This window comes from Neopelma chrysocephalum, unplaced genomic scaffold, assembly GCF_003984885.1.
Source record: "Neopelma chrysocephalum unplaced genomic scaffold, ASM398488v2 Primary Assembly neopelma1_44, whole genome shotgun sequence".
NCBI lineage: Eukaryota > Metazoa > Chordata > Aves > Passeriformes > Pipridae > Neopelma > Neopelma chrysocephalum.
Window position 1 is genome coordinate 2,000,564 of NW_020897703.1, and position 21,027 is coordinate 2,021,590.

The window sequence follows — 21,027 nt, forward strand, 5'->3', positions numbered from 1 at the left end:
ATGCAGCTTCTGTGGGGTCCAGATCCCATCAGGGTATATTAGAGATGTTCTGGGAATGCCCACTAAATTGAGTTCCTTAGAGCAGTAGTAACAAATCTATTGTTTCTGGGTGAGAGAGCATTACTCAGTAGGTCAGAATAAAAGGATTTGGATCATGCCTAGGCATTGTTCTTTTACACAGGTTTACAAGCAAGGCCTTGTCATTGACTTGGTCTGTATTTGACCAAGATGGTCTTCGGAAAGGGCTCCCAAGATCAACATTTTGAGTATAGATGCCTGAATCTTCTTCTGGCTCCATGACTTTCAAAGTCATTTTTGATGACCTAATTCTAACCTTGGGAAAATATTATCTTTTTCAAATTAAAAATAATTCAAATTTGAAGCATATAGAAATGCGTCTCACTTCTGAAAAATCTGGACTGTAAGTAACAGGCTTCTGTTCAAACTAAAGTAGCTGAAATAAATTACCAAAATTGATTTAGAGCCCAATTTCAAAGGAGAGTGAGCTTTTGCAGCAGCTGTTGCCATGAGCTGAAAAATGCCCTGTGCTGCCAACAATTAGGTGTTGACTAGTGAGATTCTAAAGGTACCTTGACAAGACCCAGGGATCAACCAAGCCTACACAGTAAAAGGGAATGAAGAACATATTGCAGTCTGGTGTGAAAATGTATGTGCTCTGTTGCAAAACTCCAGAACAGCTACATGTGAAAACATGGTTGTTGCAATTCAGGACAATCACGTGGTGTCTCTGAGACAGCCATGGAAGTGCTAATTTCTGTTCTGTTTTTAGGCTAATTTTGGCAAAGTGATGTATCTTCTGGTCCTGGTTCAGCTGAACATTTAAGAAAATACTTATGTTTAAAGATGTGCTTCATTCCAGCCACATCTTTAAAGGATTCTACAGTGCCACTATATTAATGTAGGAATCTGTCTGATCTGGTAATTATGGATACTGTTCTTCTCATCCAATGACACTTATTTTGAGTGCGCACTGTGATTAGATTGGTGTAATTATATTGATCTAAAATCATAATAATAACAGGGGAAGTTAGAGCAAAAAGACTGTAAGCCATTCTTAAGTAGAGATTTTATGTCTTATTGTTTTATCTTTCCTTTTAAAAAAATTAGCTTCACACTAAACCCTCTTTTTCTGGAAGCAAGAAATAATAAAAATAATAATAATACTTCTTACACAACCCTTTGTTTGTTCAAAGAAATGTAAGATGTTAATAGGCTGAATCTTCAGTGTAATAATGAGTAGATTCATTATTCATGTTTCAAGCCAATAAAAAAGGAGAGAGATTATCGACAAACAGTTTTCACACCTTCTAATGAAAGACTAAGTACAATATTATTATTTCAGTAATTTGCGCTTTTCACTCATAAAAAACATAAAGCTGTTGTCAATCATATTTATTATTCTCAGTGGTTTTCAAAATTGATCCGGGGTTTGAGCAGAATTTGAATCATTCAAACAACAAAGGGGAATTGATTATATTTCTTTTTTGTCTCTTTGTGCCAGGGAGTTCTAACCAAACATGGCACTGGGAGAGTCTTTTGTTCTGTAAAACCCAACCCACGACTGTCTGTGTGCACTTAATGCTGAGACACGTTCAATAACTGTGGGTAGAAAACGCAGGTTCTTGTTATTTTCCAGGCTGGTGTCAGGCAGTCAGCACGTCTGTGTTCCCCACCACAGCAACCAGCGTGCCCTTAAAACCTTGCCTGGCTGCTTTTCTGTCCGAGAGGTTTCTTTCCTCAGTGCTGTGTCCTCGTGCACTGCTCGGTATCTCACTGGTGGTGGAAGTTTCCACACGCTCAATAAATACACAGCTGCTACTTAAACACGCCCGGCAGAGCTCTGCCAGAAAAATAAACACGGTGTTATAATTGGCTACTTTTCCAGTAATACATATTCTGTTACATAAATTACAGGGAATTGAGGCAAATAAGCATTTTAATCCCAATGGTGAGGCATGAAGTTTTGCAACCTCTTTCTCCTGCATTCACAGAATGCTCTTTCAAGGGCTGTGATTATTTGGCTGTTATCTAATTTCACCACAGAATAGAAGTCTGACTGCAGCATTGCTTTCTGCTGGTTAATTATAAATTTATTAGGGGAATTTTGTCCAAATGTCCCTCACTATTAGACCTCGCTGAATCTGAAGTTCAAGCTATCAGACTTCCTTTAATGTAATGCGTTGCCCTCTTTTTCTGTTCTGCATGTGCTTTTTTTGTGTTTTTTGTTCTCAGGTACATTCAATTTTCCTTTTTGTGTATTATTTGCCAAAGAGGCTGTTTCAAGTTATAGAAATAGGACAAAGTAATTTTTAGAACAGCAAAATATGTAAGGAGGCAAGGTCCCTGGAGATGAAATACATTTCCAACACAAGAAAATAGCTTTCCTGTTCTGTTTGGGTGTTGCTGTTGACAGAGCAGCTTGTTAGCAGCACACAAATGCGTCGGTGGTAGTGATGCTGTGCCAACCACTGTGGAGGGGATGCCAGGGAATGGGAGAGTTTGGAGTGCCAGGAGAGGTTTACACAGGCCTGTGGGCACACTGATGGACTTGCTGTTGGCCCACCTCCCTGCTGGTGGCAGATTTGAGCACTTCTGTGGTACCTGCAAGATTGAACCCCAAAATGTGTGGGACTAGACTGGCCAGGGGAAGGCTCAGTGTGCTCAGAGCTCAGCAAATGAGATCCACAGTTAACGGGCCAGTCGTGCTCAGGTGCTGCCTTTCAGTTTTGGAGTTTTGCTGGAAGTGGGAGCTTGCAATGTGTTAGACAAATTTGGATCAGACAGGGGGGTCACCTGAAGGAGTAGAGGCATCCTGTGTGAGCACAAAGCTTGGCCTGCACTGCAAGGTGCTCCTTATACCAGCAGAGCCAGGACAGCATTTGGGATGCAGTTCCCTCTTGCAGCAGGGTGGAATCTGTTCTCCTACCGAATCTCTGTGGTCTTTATTCCTGGTTTCAGCAGGAGCTGATGGAGTTGAGTCTAATAAATTGGTGTTAAAGGAAAGCTGTCATGCTCAGTTCAGCCCCCAAAAAGTAAGGGAGAAAGAACATTGCTAGATCTCAGAGGAGAAATCTGCACTCTGAAAAATAAACTGCTGTAGCCTTTCAACACTTACCAAGTAAGACAAAAATGTAACTATTGACATTCACTTAGGTCCATTTAATGAAAAGACACAATTTGATCCCTTTCAGAACCTCTGTGTTCAAACAGTAGGACTCCTAAGTTCTCCTCTTTTCAAATGAGGTCTAAGAAAAGGCTGTAACAGGATTTTATTGCAAATTTACAGACTTGCTGAGTCAGTTGAGTAATGTGTGTTTATATGTCTAGAAAATATTAATAAAACATTTCTATCATGTTTGGGGTTCTTTCTTCCTTGGCTAAGCCTTCCTAGTTGGGAAGCCTTTGCTTTGCTTTTGGCCAAAGGAAGAAGAAAAGGACAGAGGAAGGGGAAGAGGAAGAGAAAGGACAGAAGAACTGCACCCTTGAACTTACCGGTTAAGTCTGTACCACTTCAGAGCTCAGTTTCCTTTTACATGCTCAATTTACTGTGCACCAGACCAAAAGTGTGAGCTGTCAGGCTCCTGTGGAGATAAACCTGGATCTAATCCTGCTCCTACTGACATCAGTGGCAAACCTTGTGCTGCTTTCAGTGGGAGTGGGACGTGCACCCCACGCCTGTGTGATTCAGCCAGCCCTACACGGCCCAGCTGAAAGCAGCCTCTGATGTGAATGATGGCAGGACAGTTTAATACTTAATCCTGCTTCTGCTCACTGTGAATTTAAAAAGTGTAACCATTAAAATTGCCTGAAACCAACAGTATAAAGCAATTTCACCTGAATGAAGAACTCAGGAGTAACTGCAAACTGACCCTTGCTAGAGAAACCCTGACTTACAGCTTCTCTTTAATTGGGGGCCTGCTCCCTGTTTTGTAGAGCATCCTGTAGATTGCAGAGATTAAAATGTTCCACCAGTGCTGGGTATGAAGATAAATAACACAAAGAAGGATTACTTTTGTATTTTCTTTCTAAACATTTCTAAATACTGGAGAAGAAATGTTTACAATGCCACAAAAACAGTAGTAACATCTCCTTTAGTGCTGCATTTTCTGAGTGTCAAACACTGGTTTGAAAGAGGGTACAAATGAATGTTCCCAATTTGAAGAGAGCCCCATTTTATTGAAGATAAGTAATAGTTGAACAAAGTGTTTGGTATTGACAGGATCATACCGTCATGTATCTTTTGAGAGACAAATGTACTTTATAGAGGAAGTGTCCTCACATGTCAATGTCTTAGGAAATGTGTTACATTTCGTGAAATAATGGGTCAAGAAAAAAAAATTCACTGTCGTAAATGATGGTAGGCACTTTTTACTGAAATACTGGTAGTTTTACATTCTTGACATGAATAATTGGATGTGTCATATGTGAAGCTACCTAGAAATAAAATAGAGGTCATAAAGTGTAAAGACATGATAGGATGCATTTATAACAGCATAAACCAAACTGGCATTTTAATGTCTTAAGCCAGCCCATTTGCTATACTTGGCCATTGATCTTGGCTGGGAAAGTTCTATGCCTAATTTAAACACATTTTGGAGATAAAGCCATATAATGGGAAAGTGATAGGATTTGGTTTTGTTAAAAATACTCTCCTTTTAACTGTTACAGTTATATCAGAGGGTTGAAGACAGGTTGTGGTGTGTCCTTATGAAATTTCCTCAGAAATGTTGTGTCCACCCTCCTCACAGGTGACTCTGGTGTAATTTACCTTGGCAATTCCCCTGCTGGTGAGTGCAGCTCACACAGGAGAATGTTATTGAACAGACAGGAGAGAGAGAGAGTTTAGTTCAGTCTTTGTTCTGTGGGATGATTTGAAAAGCAATTGTTGGGGAAGATAGTACAGTTTGGGAGTACCTGTGCATGAATCCCTCTGGAAGGCATGTGAAAAGATGGTTGGTAGAGGCACTGACTCCAAAGAACATGCTTAAAATCTCATTAATTTCAATTGGCTGTATAGGTGCTTTTAATTACTATGCTTGAACTGAGATTTAATATGGCACAGCAATAAAAGAAGTAATTATGACTACCTAACTAATCACTAAAATGGCATCACCCTCCACTCCCTCAATTTTTCCAACAAAGCTGAACATAGAAACCACATGCTTTAAGAAAAAAAAGAAAAAAAATGAGGAAAGGAGGCAGAGCTTGTCCTGATTTCATAGGAGCACCAGCATGTGTGTGTTGGATGTTGGGTGTTTTAAAAAAACACTTCTAAATAGCAAAAGAATAGGCAACATGTGATCTGTGATTTCCTGAGCTTGTGGCTCAGGAAATGAGTGCTGACCTGTGCAGGTTGGGCGCTGTGTGGCCTTGAGCCATGAATATGTACCAGGCAATTGAGGAATGCTCCCATCAGGGTGTGCCAGCTTGGTGTCCCTCCTGAGTTTGAACTCCTCTGTGCAGCTAGGAAAGGATGCAGGGGAAGAGGAATCGACCCACTATCTGTATTTTCCTTTCAATTACTGTGCAGTTGATGGAATATCTAACTGGTGCATTTTTTGGCTACTGTTGTACATTAGAGGAGAGATGGCAGCCTGGTAATATTCAGTGGAGTCTCATGTGAGTGGAAATGTTTCATATCTGCTGTTTTCAATGCAGTTTTACTGAAAGCCCTTTGGAATTTGAATGCACCATTCTGGAATGTGATTTTCAAAACAGAAGTCTCTAAAAACTGAGCAAGTAAAATTTTCTCATCACTGCTGAGCTAGTGATATTGGTAATGGTATGATTAAATTGAAGTGCTAACATTCATGGAATAGGTGTGCTTCTTTAGAAGTATCCAGCCATGTTTGAAAAGACAAATCAAAACCTGGTGAGGTAGAATAAAGGCTGATTTACTGATGGACATAATTGCCTTACCTAGATTTAAGGGAAGGGAATTTACTCTGTAGAGAAAAAGAGAACATTGAAGATAATTAGTCATGAGCCAAGAAAATGTGGTGTTAGCTGATGTTTTATGTTGAAAAAGTAGTAGTAACACAGGATGAGCATTGGAATTGGCATCTGAGGTGAGATTCAGAATAAAATCTGCAAAATAACTGAACTACTGAACAGTATTTCTACTATGCCACCACTTATTCAGGATCTCTTTCTCTATCAGTGGATATGGGCAACAAGAGTTCTGCAAATGCCTAAGCTGCTATTCATAGATGATTCCCTCTGTGTTCTGAACTGGAATGTTCAGAGATGGTGAGGTTTATACCCATGAGGCTGTGTGTTCACAGTGGGTAAAAAAAAACTTAGTGAATGTTGCTGCAGATTTACTTTAATGTAGATAAACTTGAACCATTGGATAGAATCATGAGCTCCCATGAAAAACAGGGTGATACTCTGCCCTTCCTATCAACTTCTTTTTTATGGAAAAAGAACATGTAAATAAACTGTTGGCCTTTCTGACCAGGAGATAGCTGGTATACAAACCAGTCTTGCTGAAATTATATCTCAGCTGGAAGGAAAGATGAGTTTATTTTATGTAGCAGTTGGAGGAAAGTTCTTAGAAATATTCAGTCAGTCAGTTACCAGAGTGGTAAATTAAATCTCGAGAGCCAGAGCTCGCTCATCAGCACGCAGTGATATGGAAGTGCAGGCAGCTGCATCAGGTCTGGGGGTTTATGTTCCTGATGGAAAAGTGCAAATCATTTCCTTCTCTTCTACTGCTGTCATGGTCCATCACTTTAGTCCATTTTCACCTTGCTAAGGGATTCTGAATGGGCCTTCCTGCTTTGGCATCTAATTAATCTCTCACAAGTCTGTTCTTTCAGCCTGGCTGCCTGGGATGGTCCGTATCTTACACCAGTGCCTCACAAACAAAATATTCTGCTTTCATTCACACTCCTTCCTTTTCCTGTGCTCTTTCACCCCGCGCCCTCTCAAGCAGGTAGAAGATGCTGTTCTCCCCCAGTCTTTGAAAAGGACAGACATACATGCTTTTATTGCAGGAAAATATCCCCTTTGGTTCTAGTGGAACACTGTCACACTCTGGTATGTAAAGTTGTTTTCAAAACTAGTAAGTGCCCAAAAAATACACAGCAGGCTTTTCCTTGTCAGAAACTGTTCAGCAACTCAGTCTTTGCAGTGTAACAGGCAAGCAGGAAATCATTGGGCACCTTTGAAAAATGGCATACCTATACACAAATAAAGGTGTAAGATCTGAGATGAAAAAGGCATATTCTCTAGTGTAAAACATTGCCATGAGTCTGTGAAACAAAAAAATTACTTTATTGAAGTTACTTTATTGTCATAGATCAAGTGATCGTGAATATCAGATACCTTGTGCACTGAGCACTAACAGCCACAATACTTTATGACTAGTTTAAAATGAGTCCTTGTGATAACACATGTAGGCTATATAGCAGATAACATGGATAGTATAATGTATTAGCTATAATAGAAAAACATAGATTCTGTGAAATGATACCAGTGGAATCTAATACTTCTTTGAAATCTATATCCTGGGTAATATTTCTACTCGGAAGCTACTTATCTCCCTCCTGGCCTCCCTTCTGGGGACAGGCTTGGTGTTCAGCTCAGCACAGCAGATGGTTCCAGTCTGGGAAGTGGAAAAGCCTTAAAATAGTTCTGAGAAGTCTCTGTGTTAGACCAGTGATCAAGGTGGTGTCCATCCAAACCTTGCAGCTCTCCTGACCTGCACCTGATCTCTACAAACTCATCTTCTGTGCTGTTGATACAGAACCTGCAAGAGCTCTGAGAGTCTTCTGGTGACATACAGGCAGGAAAAAAAAAAAAGGAAAAAAAAATCCCATCTTTAATTCCTCCCTTCTGACAGCTTCTTTAATAAATTTGGTAAGAAATTTCTCTGTTAAGAGCCACCCAGTAATCCAATTTGCAAGCCCCAATGATATATTCAGCAACCAGCTCAGGGGAGGTGTGTTTCTACTGTCAGAATCACATGAGCAGGGAATAAAATTCTGAGCTCTCACTGAAAGCTGCAATAATTTACGATGAGTTGTTGGCTTTAATTTTTTCATACTATTTTTGACTCAGCTGAACAAAGAGGATAGAACTGCTACTGACTTTACATTGATTAGTTTTTTCCATGGTATGGTCACCTACATGTATGTTTTCACAGGATATAATAATGCAGACACTGCACATTTATTTTTATGTGTATCTAAAGAAATCATGGAGTGAGACCTGAATCAGTGTGGGCAGCTCTTGTGTACATCCATAATGACTGATTAATACCAGTTCATTTCAACTGTCTCCCCTCTTGACCTGCTTCTCTAGGAGTTAAGCCTTTGCCGTTCTGTTCAGTTTAAATAATCCCAGATTTGTTTGTTACCTTCTGTGTTGTCCTGGTAGGGCATCCTTGGGCTCTTCCTTCTCTTCTCTTGGACTCCAGTTTAAGGAACGTTCTACTCTGGTGTGTACACAGAAAACAAAGCAAAACCCAAAAAGCTTTCACAAGATCACAGGCCGTTTTGTGAGAGAATAGATTCTCTACAGCGGCGTCACCGTGGCTGTGTGTCTGTTCCTTACGATGGGAGAAGCTTCCCATCTTGTGTTCCATCTGCATCAGGTTCATACTCTCAGCTGAGAAGGATCAACAGTGTTGTCTCAGAAATTAAGTCATTAGAAGAAAACAAAACAAAAAGGTAAGAAAGCAAACAAAAAGCTCTAGGGTATTGCTTCATAGCTGATGGACTGGGAGAAGGTGCAGTAGTTGGGTGTCTTCAGCCTTGAAAGAACTTTCAGAACCATTTCACAGAGTAATTCCTTCTGAGCTGTTGTCAGTTCATGATAAGTACCTTGATTTTTGGGGTACAATTCTGTTCCCTCACATCTGCTTTACAAACAGAAAGCTTATAATGGCTACTGGTGTGATTGATCCATGGTAGGAGACCTCTTGTTCAGGGAAAAGGGCTCTTGGGTGTCCACAGTGACAAGACTTCACCCTCCCAGGCATCACTGAGTTGCTAGAAACCTTTCTGAAGACCTTGAGAGAAAAGTAGGATTGCCAGCACTCTCTGGCTTTCTTCAAGGTGCCTGTTGGCACAGTCCAGTAGGTTTCTCAGACCCTTTGTAAGCAAGAAGGAATATGATATCTTTGAAAGAGAAATGGTACTGTCCCCATCCTACCTTTTCATCCATATTCCCTTTAAACTCTACATCAGTGAGGTTTTTGAGGATGCACCCAGGAAACATCAAGTGGTGCTTTCATTGTGGCTCCTTAGGATTGAATCTTTTAAAACCTGCTTCTTCATTTCTTTTTGCCTTTCACTATAGCCTTCTTTACTGGGAAGCAAACACCATCTGATCGGGTTTTATTGTTGCCTTTGTGATGTGGTGCTTGGGTGATGAGTAGCTGTCAATGTTCAGTTGTTCTGGGCAGTAGCTGGGGAAGAGACAAGAAATGTGTCAGTCATTTACCTAAACTTGTCTGGAGTTTTTATTACTCTGAATGGCAATTGCTGTATTTCTGTTATTTTCTTTTGCAGTGAGAGATGCAGATACACGTTGCGTGGCCATAAAGATTCAGTCAACAGCATTGAGTTCCTTCCCTTCTCCAGCACCGTTCTCACGAGCTCTGCTGACAAGACTTTGTCTCTCTGGGACTCCCGAACAGTAAGGAGGCTTTTCCTTGGTCTCTCCTGAATTCAGGCATGGTGTAAGAAAAATGAAAGCCAGGGTAAAATCAAAATAGAAAGTAAGGGGTGATGTGGCCATAGAACGTTCACTGACACAGCTATTGTCTTCTGGCCAAAAAAATCATCATAATCCCTTCCTTGGCATCTGAAATGACGGAGTCATCCCAGTGCAACAAACGGACGTGGGCCGAGATCACCCAACACACAGGTAGCTGGATTAGGTGGTGGTGGTTTTAGCAGCTGATGGCCTGGGTCTGCAAGACTGCAGTGCTGCACACTGTGCTTTGTCAGCTCAACAAACAGAGAGCTCAGGGTCAGATTTGTTGGGCTTCTCTCAGCTTCTTTTGTCAGCTTGCTTACAGAAGTCCTGGCATGTACTTTGAGCCAGATACAAAGGAAATGGGGGGAAAGTGCCTTAGGAGAAACACGAGAAGAGAGAAATACAAGAAACCATATAGAAGTCTAATATATTTATTCCTCTTCTAGAACGGATCTGCCTCCCTGCCCCCAGAACTCCCTGCTGATTCCTCATGGAATATGTCTTATTGTCTCCATAATATACTCCTGTAGGTAGTGACAGAAAGTCTGCATCTCTTCCTTTATTCTTCTCTACCTTCATTTTTTGGTGTAGGTATTCATGGATTGAGTGCATTGCAGAGTGTATTTGTCCCTGCTGCTTTGCAAACCAAATATGCAAATCCTGTTCAAGTAGAATGTGAGAACAAGACAAGAGGAAGTTTTTCCTGTTTCAACAGAAAATGTAATAATTATTGCTGCAGTTGTGGTATTTCTCATGGAGCAACTTTTGAAGTTCTCAAATTGTTCCTTCAGTTGGTATTAGGTCACTTTGCATTTCTCAAACAGTGTAAAGGTACAAGATTCCAGCCCAGAATAGAGAAGGTTGTATTAATGGAAGGGATTTGAGAGGAAGTAGGCAAAGAGCTATTGCTCTGTATTAATAGGTGTTGTCTTCAGATCTATACAAACGTAGGATAAGAAAAACTGCCATGAAAATGACAGATGAATACTTGAGATGCTCATTAGGCAAATACTATTTATGGATCTTAGAAACAGACTGAATAGAAGGTCCTCTAATAATAATAATAATAATAATCCTGGGCATAAAGCACTATGAGTTAAAATGAAGCTATTCAAGACTCATTATTCTTACACACATTGGTTTGTAAGAATATATGATATCCAAATATGAATAATTCAAAAAGAGGGGAAAAAAAATCATTGAAATACAAGCAAAAGCAAAATACTTAGTGGAAAAATAGATTTCTGCTTTGTTTTGTTTTCAATAAATTCTGCGATGAACTTTATCTTGCAAATGTCTCAGTCCTGCTCATAGCAAATTAACAGAGTCATCAAAGAGTTTTCCTTTGATAAACTCAGGGAAAAACCCTGCTCTATATTTGTTCATCAGCATTGTTTTTCAGCTTTGGGTAATTTTGCAAAGATAGGAAGGACCTTTTGTGAAAAGAAAACATTATATATGGCATTTTGTTGTATGTTTATTCTGTTGAATTTTTTCCCCTGTTCAGTGGGAAATCTTGCAGATTTGAGATATGTGCCCACACTGAAACACCACTTGAAGTGGTGAAGATGCCATCTCCCTCTAAATGCTGAATGATATTAAATGTTCCCTCCAGAAAGAAGATGAATTATTTTCTCCCATTAATTCAGAACAGAGTATTTTCTCACCTCTGTGAGATCAATTAACATTAAGGAGTACATTTAAGATAATTTTCATGAAACATGAAAACCATACTCTGGTTTGTTTTCTCATAAATTAGATTCCTATTACTAATCACATCTTGCTCTTCAATCATTAAGTTTAGTCAGCTCTTTATTATTAAAGATAATGGATACAGAGAACTGTAAGTCAAAGCAGTGTAAGTTGAATGGACAATGAGCTCTGGATTTGGGACAGAATGGAACATAAATCTTTGTAATTACTAAGCTGAAGCTATAATGCAGCCTGCAGACTTTGGAAACGCAGGGAGTTACTTTTTCCTCTATTTTTTTTTTCTGGCTCACATATAGCAAGATCTAGTGGTTAAAAATATCTGCAGCACATCGGCTGTAATTTTAAACCTGAGATATATGTTGCCTATAGGGAAATGAACACACGGAAAGATGAATAGTACTGGGATGATTATGGCTCTTTCCAAACATTCGGGGAGAGTTACGGGTACGGTGTTGGATTTGGATGGGAACCATCCTCCTGCTGTGCCAGCCGTGCAGTGGATGAGATGGAGGAGGCCGAGGCTGCAATTCATGGTAGGAATCTCTTGCCAGTAAAGCTGACGGCTCCCGTGCCAAGATAAGCTGCGGAATTTATTCCTCTCTCTGCCAGTTTCATAGAAAGACAAGCGCGTCCTGGCTTCTCACCAGAGGATTTTCTCGCTGACACATCACAATAAGCATCTCCACTCATGAATTGCAAAGTGTGTCCAGTGATAAATGTGAGAGGGGCAGGGGAGCACGTGACCCCCAGAGGGCAGGTTCACCTGCCCCAGTTAATTCTCCTCGTGATAAGCAGCTTCTGCCACTCATCTGCATCTCCCACAGGCTGGGCAGAAACTTCTTGGAGCTATTCAGATTTCTCTGCATAACATTTGAGCCAAGCTGCATCTTTCTGAGACAGATAAAATACCAAATATTTATACACTTAAATAATTAAATAGAGGGGGGAAAAGTACCCCCCTTTTTTCATTCTACACATTTGAAACTTATTGATTTAGTGACTCTCTCATCTGCTTTCTGATTTTTGAAATGTCAGGTTCTGTAACTGGATATTTCATTTCTGAAATGTGGAGAGACTGTCATTTTAAAGGCAGCGTTCGGTAGTAACGCCCCAAGGAATGTGTCTGACAAGGATTTGGGAAGACTTGTGTTTGTGCTTAACCAGACAGTCCCATTCACAGCAGTGACACTGTTCTTGTGAACCATGTTTGGCACGTGCACAGCTCTGTAAAAAGTTAGCCATGCAACGCTCTTTTTCTATTTGATTTTGTGAAATACTAAGCATTTGATATATTGTTTGATAATTCTTGTCCACTTTGGTCTCTACTGGTCACTGATATTCAAGTTCATTGTTTTAATTATCCGGGAGCTATTTCTAACTTCACGCAGTGTACCCCAGTGATTTAAGATAAGCCCCATTTTTCTGCAATCCTCTTGCAGAAGATTGCTGTGTAACAAAAATGAAAGGATCCCATTTCCACCCCACTATCAAACTCATATCCCTGAAATCCAGACAGGAAGGCATCAAGGATGTCAGCTTTTTACTGTTTGGGTCAAAAATGACTTGAATAGGGGTAAGACAGTGCAGCAGAACAGTGACCAGAGCCGAGTTCTGGCTCTGAGCAACAAATTTTGTCCTTGACAGTAATTTGTGGTCTGAACAGCCGAATCAAAAGCTGGAAGCTCCAAGGTAGTGTGGTTCCTGATGAATAATGCAGGCACCAATTTCAGAGGAAAAAGGAAAAAACAGAATGAAATTGTCCAAAATCCTGCCTGAACAGCAGCAAATAGCTCCCAGTAATAACTCATTGTCAGTGAGCCAGAACCTGGCTGTGGCCATCAGGCTTCTCAAAGACTGCTGAAAAGTCTCCTCCTGCCCCAAAGCAAGGAAGGAAAGTGGAAATCCAGGCAGAGCCTCCTTTCAGGCTCCTGCAGGGGAATGTAAGCCCCTGGAAACGGTTCATGAGTGTGGTGCAGCCACACTTTATGCAGCAGGGCTGGATGGACCCTTAGAGCTACATTACTCTCAGAGAAAGACATTAGGAAGAAGTAGTGAAAAGAGAGAGAGGCAGCTGGGTGCTTCTTTAGGGCAGAGTTTTGTCTTCAGATGTGGCATTGGATTAAAAAGATTCTTACGCACAGCCCTTTTTAAGGCATTATTTCCTAATAAACTGAAGCTTCTCTGCTCACAGTGTGCTTATCATTTTTTTTGCTAGTGGCTCTTGAGTATTAGCTGAGGGTTGATAGAGTTTCCATGCAGTTAGGTCTCTGGGCAACAGCAGGGAACCCAAAAGAATGCCCCACCTGGTAGGAGAAGAGGCCGTGGGTGCACAGCCCTGCTGCCAGGCACCGCCTTTCCCTCAGCAACCCCCTGTGTTCCCCAAGTGTCACAGGTGAGATACTGCCTGGGGCTTTTCTGGCTTTACTTTTCATGATCCACCCCACAGACTCACAGAGCCTGGACCAATCTGTGTGCGTTCCGAGGCACAGCACAGTAAATCCCCAGGAATTCAGGGCGCTGGAATTTGCATTTTTGCGGTTTGTCAAAGGCTGAAGGACGGGGATCATTTGAGGACAGTGGCCATTTCAAAGGGCTTGCACACTGTGTCCTACCAGAGAGGGAATAAATACGTGGGCATGGCAGTTTTGGAACTGTCAGCTGAGGTTGCCAGCTGTGGTGCAGCATTTTAATGATGAGGACTTGGCTGCCCCTGTGCTTCATATGGATGTAGAATAATTGCAACAATGCTGATCTAAAAGCTGCAGTCTTGCAATTTTTTCCTTCACAATACAGCCCATTTCTCCCACCTTGCTGTGGTTCCTGTTGCAGCTGGGTAGAGCCTGAAAATTAGTTAACTCTTGATTCAATTCAATGGAATTGTTCCAAACCAGTGATTTCCATAGATAACCTTTTTTTTTAATTTTATTCTAATGAAGTTATCGTTTAGACCACTTGTTTTTTAGTGTTGATTTTGTCTCTATTTAGTAGTTTTTAAATTAGTGATTCCCTGAATATCCTGTTTTATTTTTGATTCTTCCAGTGAAATATAAATTATCTTTTAGACTACTTGTTTTTCAACATGGGTTTTGGCAGAACTTTTTTGTCAGTGGATTTAAAGCATATGGGAACACCCAGATCTTTGCAGGGATGCTCCCTGTCTGTGGTGGGGGTTTTTATGCCTGTGTTCCTTTGGAGGGGGCATTCATGAGGCAAATCCAGGAAAAATGTCAGAGTATTTAAGGATCAGGTGTATGAGACAAGCACTGATCAGCCAAAAGGAGTTATTTTGAAAAGCAATCTGGTTGAACTTAAATTTTTTGGCCTAGTTCAGTTGATTTATCCCCAAGTAAACACCTTAGACACAAAATTATCAGTCAGAATATCCTCAGGGTATTGGATTTGTCAGTTTTATTTGAACCCTTTTGAACTTCTGAGGAATGAATTCAAGAGCAGAGTGGATAGACAGGATGGGTCATTTAAAAAATCTTTGACAGGCAGTTTATGGTCCAAATCAATCCTCTTCAAAAGTAGGTCAAAGATTGAAGTTGTCAGTATTGGAGACAAAGAGCTCTTCCATGCAAACTCCAAATCTCTTAGTAGTGTAATGGAATTATTTTGCTGTAAATAAAGGACATGCAAGGATAAGTTCAATTCCTGGCATGAAGTGTAACAAATTCTGTGTTCCTGATTCTGTTCTACATATTTGTAAATAATGGGTTCATATTTTAAAACTCCCTGTCTTAACATGAAAAGGAATTTGAGTCACAGTAAAATATGAAATCAGGAACAAATAGTTATGAATAAAGATTATGTTTTCTCCTAGAAGTAATATCACGAAAGACAAAAGTAAAATTTGAAAGGGTTTATGTTAAATCTGTTTGGGATGCTTTCCTAGAGACTTAGTGCCAATTTTGTCAAAACCAGAAGTATGGATGAGGAAAAATGTCTCAACTTCTTTCTAATCTTGAACAGTAATTGGAAAAAAAGCTTGATTTGGTCACTTTAGTTTTTGAAAATGCTACATTCTGCCTTTCTTCTAAACCTTCTGTGAAAAAGGCAGACTGAAATAAAATATTTCAAATAATGAACATGTAACTGCAACTTGGATCAGCTGACTCAGATGCAAGTGAGAAAATATTCTATGTTCTCGTTTTGCTGTGGGATTTTTTTCTTCTTGAGAGGCAGGAAAAGCACTGCCCCTCGAACTGTGTGTGGCTGCTGTCCCCAGAATAACCCTCAGACTGGGGACATGTCTTTCCTTTGGCCTGCCATTGCTGACTTGTTCCTCCTTTGTCTTGCCTCCCTGACTTGGCTCCCAAATCAAACCATTAAATCCATAGTTTAACAAACCGTATAATCAGTTGATCTCACAGGTTTGGATTTTTTTCCCTGTTAAACTGGGTTTAAATTAGACTAAACTTTTTACATCAGACAAGTTGTTCTGCAGGTAGTCGGACTTGATGATCTTAAAGGTCTTTTCCAACCTAAATGATTCCAAGATTCTATAATTCTAAAGTTTCATGTGAATTAGTGGCTCTTAAAAGGTTCATTGACAGGCCCGGGCCTATCCACTGGATGCCATAGTCCTGTTGCCAGTGGGAATTGAGCCCCTGTTAACGAGTTGTCTTCCTCTGCCTTGTATCCACAATGTGGAAAAGCTACATCCTTAATTTCAAAGAGGAGTCTTTGAGAAGACCAGACAGTTCTGTGTGTTAAAGCTTAATATCCTGCTTGACTCCTAATTCATGTGAAATATATAAATGGATTTATTTTGGCAGTGATGCAGTTAAAGCGACATCTTTTCATCACGATGTTCACAGTTATTTAAGCTGCTATTAGAGAAGAGAGCAACAGGTCCTCTGGAGCCTGGTGCTTCCCTTCCTGTTGGGGTTTCCCTGAGGACTTCGCTTAATTTTCCTCCTTAGAGCCAGAAGTTTGCACCCTTCAGGCCAGGCTTCTTGCAGTGCTGCTCAGCCTGGTTTTAACTTACTTGTGAGCAACTCGTGGCTCCTCTCTTTTATTTTTGCCTTTCCTGGGGTCGGAGCAGCCCTGTGATCCTTCCTTGGCAAGCTGTAGGCGTTCCTGTCTTTGGATCCCCATTTGCTGCCAAGCTCCCCAAACTCCCAGCGCTCCCCATGGCCTCCATCCCTCCCTGCTGCAGGGGTTAGTGCCCTTCACCAAAGCTTCTCTTCTAGTTTAAGGCTCCCTTTCATCCCGTTGCTGTTTCCCTCGCGTTCCCCAGGATGCTCCCCTGTGCTAAGGGGGGTGATGGGGAGTTGTTTCCAGCACTCAGCCCGAGGGCTGCTCCCGGGCGAGGCACTGTGGAGTGATGGAATCACGTGGAACACATGCCTGCAGTTACAAATGAGGGACATCCGTATTCCAGGCAGCAGGCTGGGCAATTCCCACTGCACTGACAGTTCCCTGTGATGTATCACTGACACTGACAGGTTGCAAACTTGCAAGGGCAGGCGGAGAGGCAGCGGTGCAGGGAAGGGGGGTATTAATTCACCACTGACTGAAGCAGATTTCATCTGCTGGAAAATTAGAGTGGGTTGGTTTTCACTTGCTGCTGGTTATCTTAGAATATTAGTAGTAATTAGAGAGCTATAAATAGATAAATTTAAAATATTTGAAGTTGTAGCCAGGGGAGAAGCCTGGCTGTAGATTCCAGTAAACACTTAGCACAGCTCCCGGTGTCGCAGTGCGCGGTGTGCCGGCACTTGGCCGTGTCCCTGATTATTTAGAAATGGAGTGAGGGAAGCAGGCTGTGTTCCTGTCTGGGCAGAGAATAGATTGACCTGAGTCTGAACTTCTTACCAGCTGCCCGTGTACGTCTATAATGTGTGGGCATGATATATTGCAGCAAGTATGAGCTTAATTTTTATGTCGCCAATGTCACTTTGAAACAAAATGGGAGTAAAGTTCTTTCAAAGGCTTTGGGAAAGGCCTGGCTGCAGAATAACATTTGCATTGACTTCTTGGTCCTAAAACTCTAATTAAATTATTGATTATGAAGCTGGCTGCTTTCTTAATAGTTCCTAATGTAACAATTAAACCAAAGTAAGTAATTAAAAATGAAAAGATTGGTCCACAAGTACAATCTTCAGAAGGTCATTTTCAACTTAATCGCTTTTTTTGAAACGGGCAAGAATAAAACAAATGAGTCATTAGCCAAAAAGCAATTTGGTGTGTGTATGCGTGTAATAATGTTCCTACCAGATGACCACTGACCACACAATACCTAAATTAATTTAAAATAATGGCTAAATTTACTTAGTTGGTACTATATTAACATGTCTCTTCCCAGCCCAGGCCTACAGTATGTGCAGTGCAGTAGAAGGTACGTGGCTGTAGCATGCTTCTACTCTGGATGGCTGAGAAACCAAGGCAGGAACCAGAAACTTCAGCCAACGAGCACAAAATTTGAGTGAAACTATTATGTTGTTGTTGAACATCATAAACAAATGCTTTGTACTACACTGACCATTTTTTTAATTTATTTTTTTTAACTGGCTATGAGAAGTAAGGGTAAATTTTTAGAGGCCTGTCAAGTTGGTCCATGGATGTGTGTGAGAGGTGTGAAAGGTTGAAAGGAGGAGAGTATGAAGGTGTTTGCCAGAATAACTTCAAAATACCACCTGACACTGTTGCTTTTGACAGAGCAGAAGTGAGAGGTGATACTGGAGGATTTAAGAACTGATAGAAAGTTTGGAATCTACTAGAAAAAATAGCCACATAGCTGCAGTTGGATTCTGCTTGAACATATTTGCTCAGAACGAAATCCTATTTTTGGTGAGGCAGTGGGGAGGGAAAAAGTACTGTGCAGTTCAGGTTATATGAGAAATAGATAAATCTGTTTGTTAAGTTAAAGGTGTTGCATCTTAAATGCTTTCCTCACATATTAATTGAGGAAGAGCAGATTACAGACATGAACTCTTTATGAAAGGTCCTCTTAGTGGATCGGCACATCCGTCTCTCCCCCAGCACACCTACCGTGCTCTACCATGTCATGCTGATGAAAAGGAGGGGGTGGTTTATCTTTCCTTTTATCTGGATTCCCCACAAGCTGTTTTTATGTGTTTTTGTGTACAGAGCTGCTGTTCTGTCAGGTTGAAGTAAGGCTTCTGGACACACTTGTCTGCACAGGATAGGCCATGATGGGTTGAGGTTACACTAGACTCTCCAGGCCAAGCATGAGCTGTTATATATCAAACCAGGTATCCCTCTGCCCTTTCCCAGATGTAGCCATAAAAAATGAAGTTTTAGAAGTGTGATGCTATGGTGACTGTGGCTACACATTCTGAAAAAAGATCTACTAAAAGCCAAACAAACCCCAAACCTTACAAATCAATTTCTTTTCTACTCACAATAACATTGTGAGGTAATAAGTTTTCAGTAAATAGGTTTGGTAAACACTGAATCAAAATATTGGGGGTGAATGATGTTTCTTTGTATAGATTACTCCCTCCTAACTGCTTGTGGATCCGTAATTCCCATTCTGCTTCCCCACAGCCTCAGTGGGTGGCTGCTTTGGGCTTCCTGCTCGTGTACTTTGCATAAGAGCAAACGAGAAATGGCCTGCACAGAGAGGCAGGCAGACCTTTGGGATGACTCCAGCTGTGTCTTCCAAAAACTGGAATTTCAGACCTTGCAAGATACTTGCGTAAAAATGTTTTCTTGTTGCTTCAAGAAAGCTTAAATAGTCAATTTTATCATCTGCAAAACAGTTGAGGGTTCTAGTTTTGAAGGGACAGCTGCCAGATTGATTTTGAGTAGGATGCCCCATGCAGCACTGATGGATAGTGAGGGTTTGCAGTGGGAATTCATACCTCAGACATTGCCCATAGGATCAAATCTGTGTAGTGCATGTTTAATGCACAGGGAACTGCCAGGCAGATGCAGGTTTAAAACAGTTTTATGCTCTGGTACCCTCAAGGCAACAACCTGGTGAGGTGGTGTTCACATGTTATGGTCCAGGGCCAATCTGCATCTATTCTGATTATAATTGAATTCAGCTTCCACATTTATAAGCATGCTTAAATAGCTGAGGACGTTTTACGTTAAGAGGCACCAGGGTGAGGATTGCAACCAGAGATGTGAATTGCTGTGTCATTGCAGTTAACAGCCAAGTTTTCTTTCACGGTAACATCTGCCCAAGATCTCCACCTGAAGGCAAACTTTTCCTCTGAGTGCCCTGGGATCACTTACAGAATTTCCTCTGCATGTTTTCTCCTCCTGTGTTTAATGGTATCTCCTTTATTTTCTTGGAACAATTAGCCATACCTCAAAGATGCACATTTATCAAAGCAGTCAGCATGCAATTCCTCATTCCTGCTGTAAATCCCAGTCACACACATTATCCCGTGCCAAGTCCAATTGTGAGTGCACTAATCCTCTCACAAATGTTATGTTTGGATGTTTTGTGTCCTGCTTTCCTGGATGGTTGAAGTCCATGAGCTTCTTTTGAGGAGAGCAGTCCCAGAGCCCCTCTTTATCCAAGGTGATTTCAGGCCTAGAGCAGAAAACTAAGCTTTAGCTATGGCATCCTTGTCTCTCAAGTTCAGATTTCTGGCAGTAGTTTGTTGCAGCACTACTAAAATTAATTGTTTCAGGACTCAAAGTGTCCTGGCACCAACACAGGAGGAATGAGATGCTGCCAGAAAGGTACCACCAGTTGATCCCATGAGAACTGGCTGTTCCTGCTTTGCCCAGCATGGTTTTCAGGACAGAAAGGATTTTCCTGGTAAAGACTGGTTTTACAGTTTATTTAGCTTCTCATTTTCTCTAAAAATAAATATGTGATTATTGCATTCCTGTTTTCCCTCTTTTGTGGCTCAAGCCCAGCTTCTCTGCCTCCAAGCGGGTTTCAGGCCAGTATTTTGCAAATGATAGTATTTTATGTGCCAGTCCTTTACTCAGCTGATTGTTTCTTTTCCCTCAAAAAAATGTTTTATAGAGAAGCAATAATCTTACAAAAATAAGACATCACACTCGGATTGGAAGCACTGGGACAAAACTGATAGGCCAGAAGCAGAATTCAGCAATGTGACAAAGCCTTTGTACTCAGTCTTCCCCTGTTGGTGACTATGGTCCAGTATCAACGGTCCAATTTTCCGCTGTGATCAAACCATAGGAAAAGCAGTACTTGGTGATCTGTGTTGACATGACTGTGCTACAGACCTACTTCTTATTTAAATCTCTTATTTTGTATGAGATTTGTGCAAAAGCAACAAAGACATGCTTGAGCAAAAGGTTATGGAAGAGCAGGAGTGGTCAGGACTAGAGTAAGGCCAGGTGGAACCTTCTATGCATTGCACCCCACAATCTACCTCAACCTGCTGCCAAACCTGTCCCCCTTTCCAGCTCCATCTAGTAATGGCATGCAACTGATTTTGCTAGTTGAGACAGAACCCTTGGAAGTTGAGTCTGGAACTCAGTGCTTGCTGGAAATTCAGGTAGCATGTCCACCTGTCACAGAGCCTGTGCCTTAGGAAATGTGCAGTGTCTTCACAGATGCTCTTGTGTCAACTCTGCTTGCCGCAGATTTTGAAGTTTATCTTTAGAATTGTGATGATTACAGAC

At 41.1% G+C, this 21,027-nt stretch overlaps 1 protein-coding gene across 5 annotated transcripts in view; it reads left to right on the forward strand.

Annotated features, from left to right (window-relative positions):
- LOC113965119 (von Willebrand factor C domain-containing protein 2-like) overlaps positions 1-21,027 on the forward strand; it is a 426,515-nt gene that overhangs the window by 211,039 nt on the left and 194,449 nt on the right. For all 5 annotated transcript variants that reach the window (XM_027678036.1, XM_027678037.1, XM_027678035.1 and 2 more), the window contains one exon: positions 9,540-9,666. In XM_027678036.1, the coding sequence (XP_027533837.1) occupies positions 9,540-9,666 (127 nt within the window). The remainder of the gene's footprint in view (positions 1-9,539; positions 9,667-21,027) is intronic.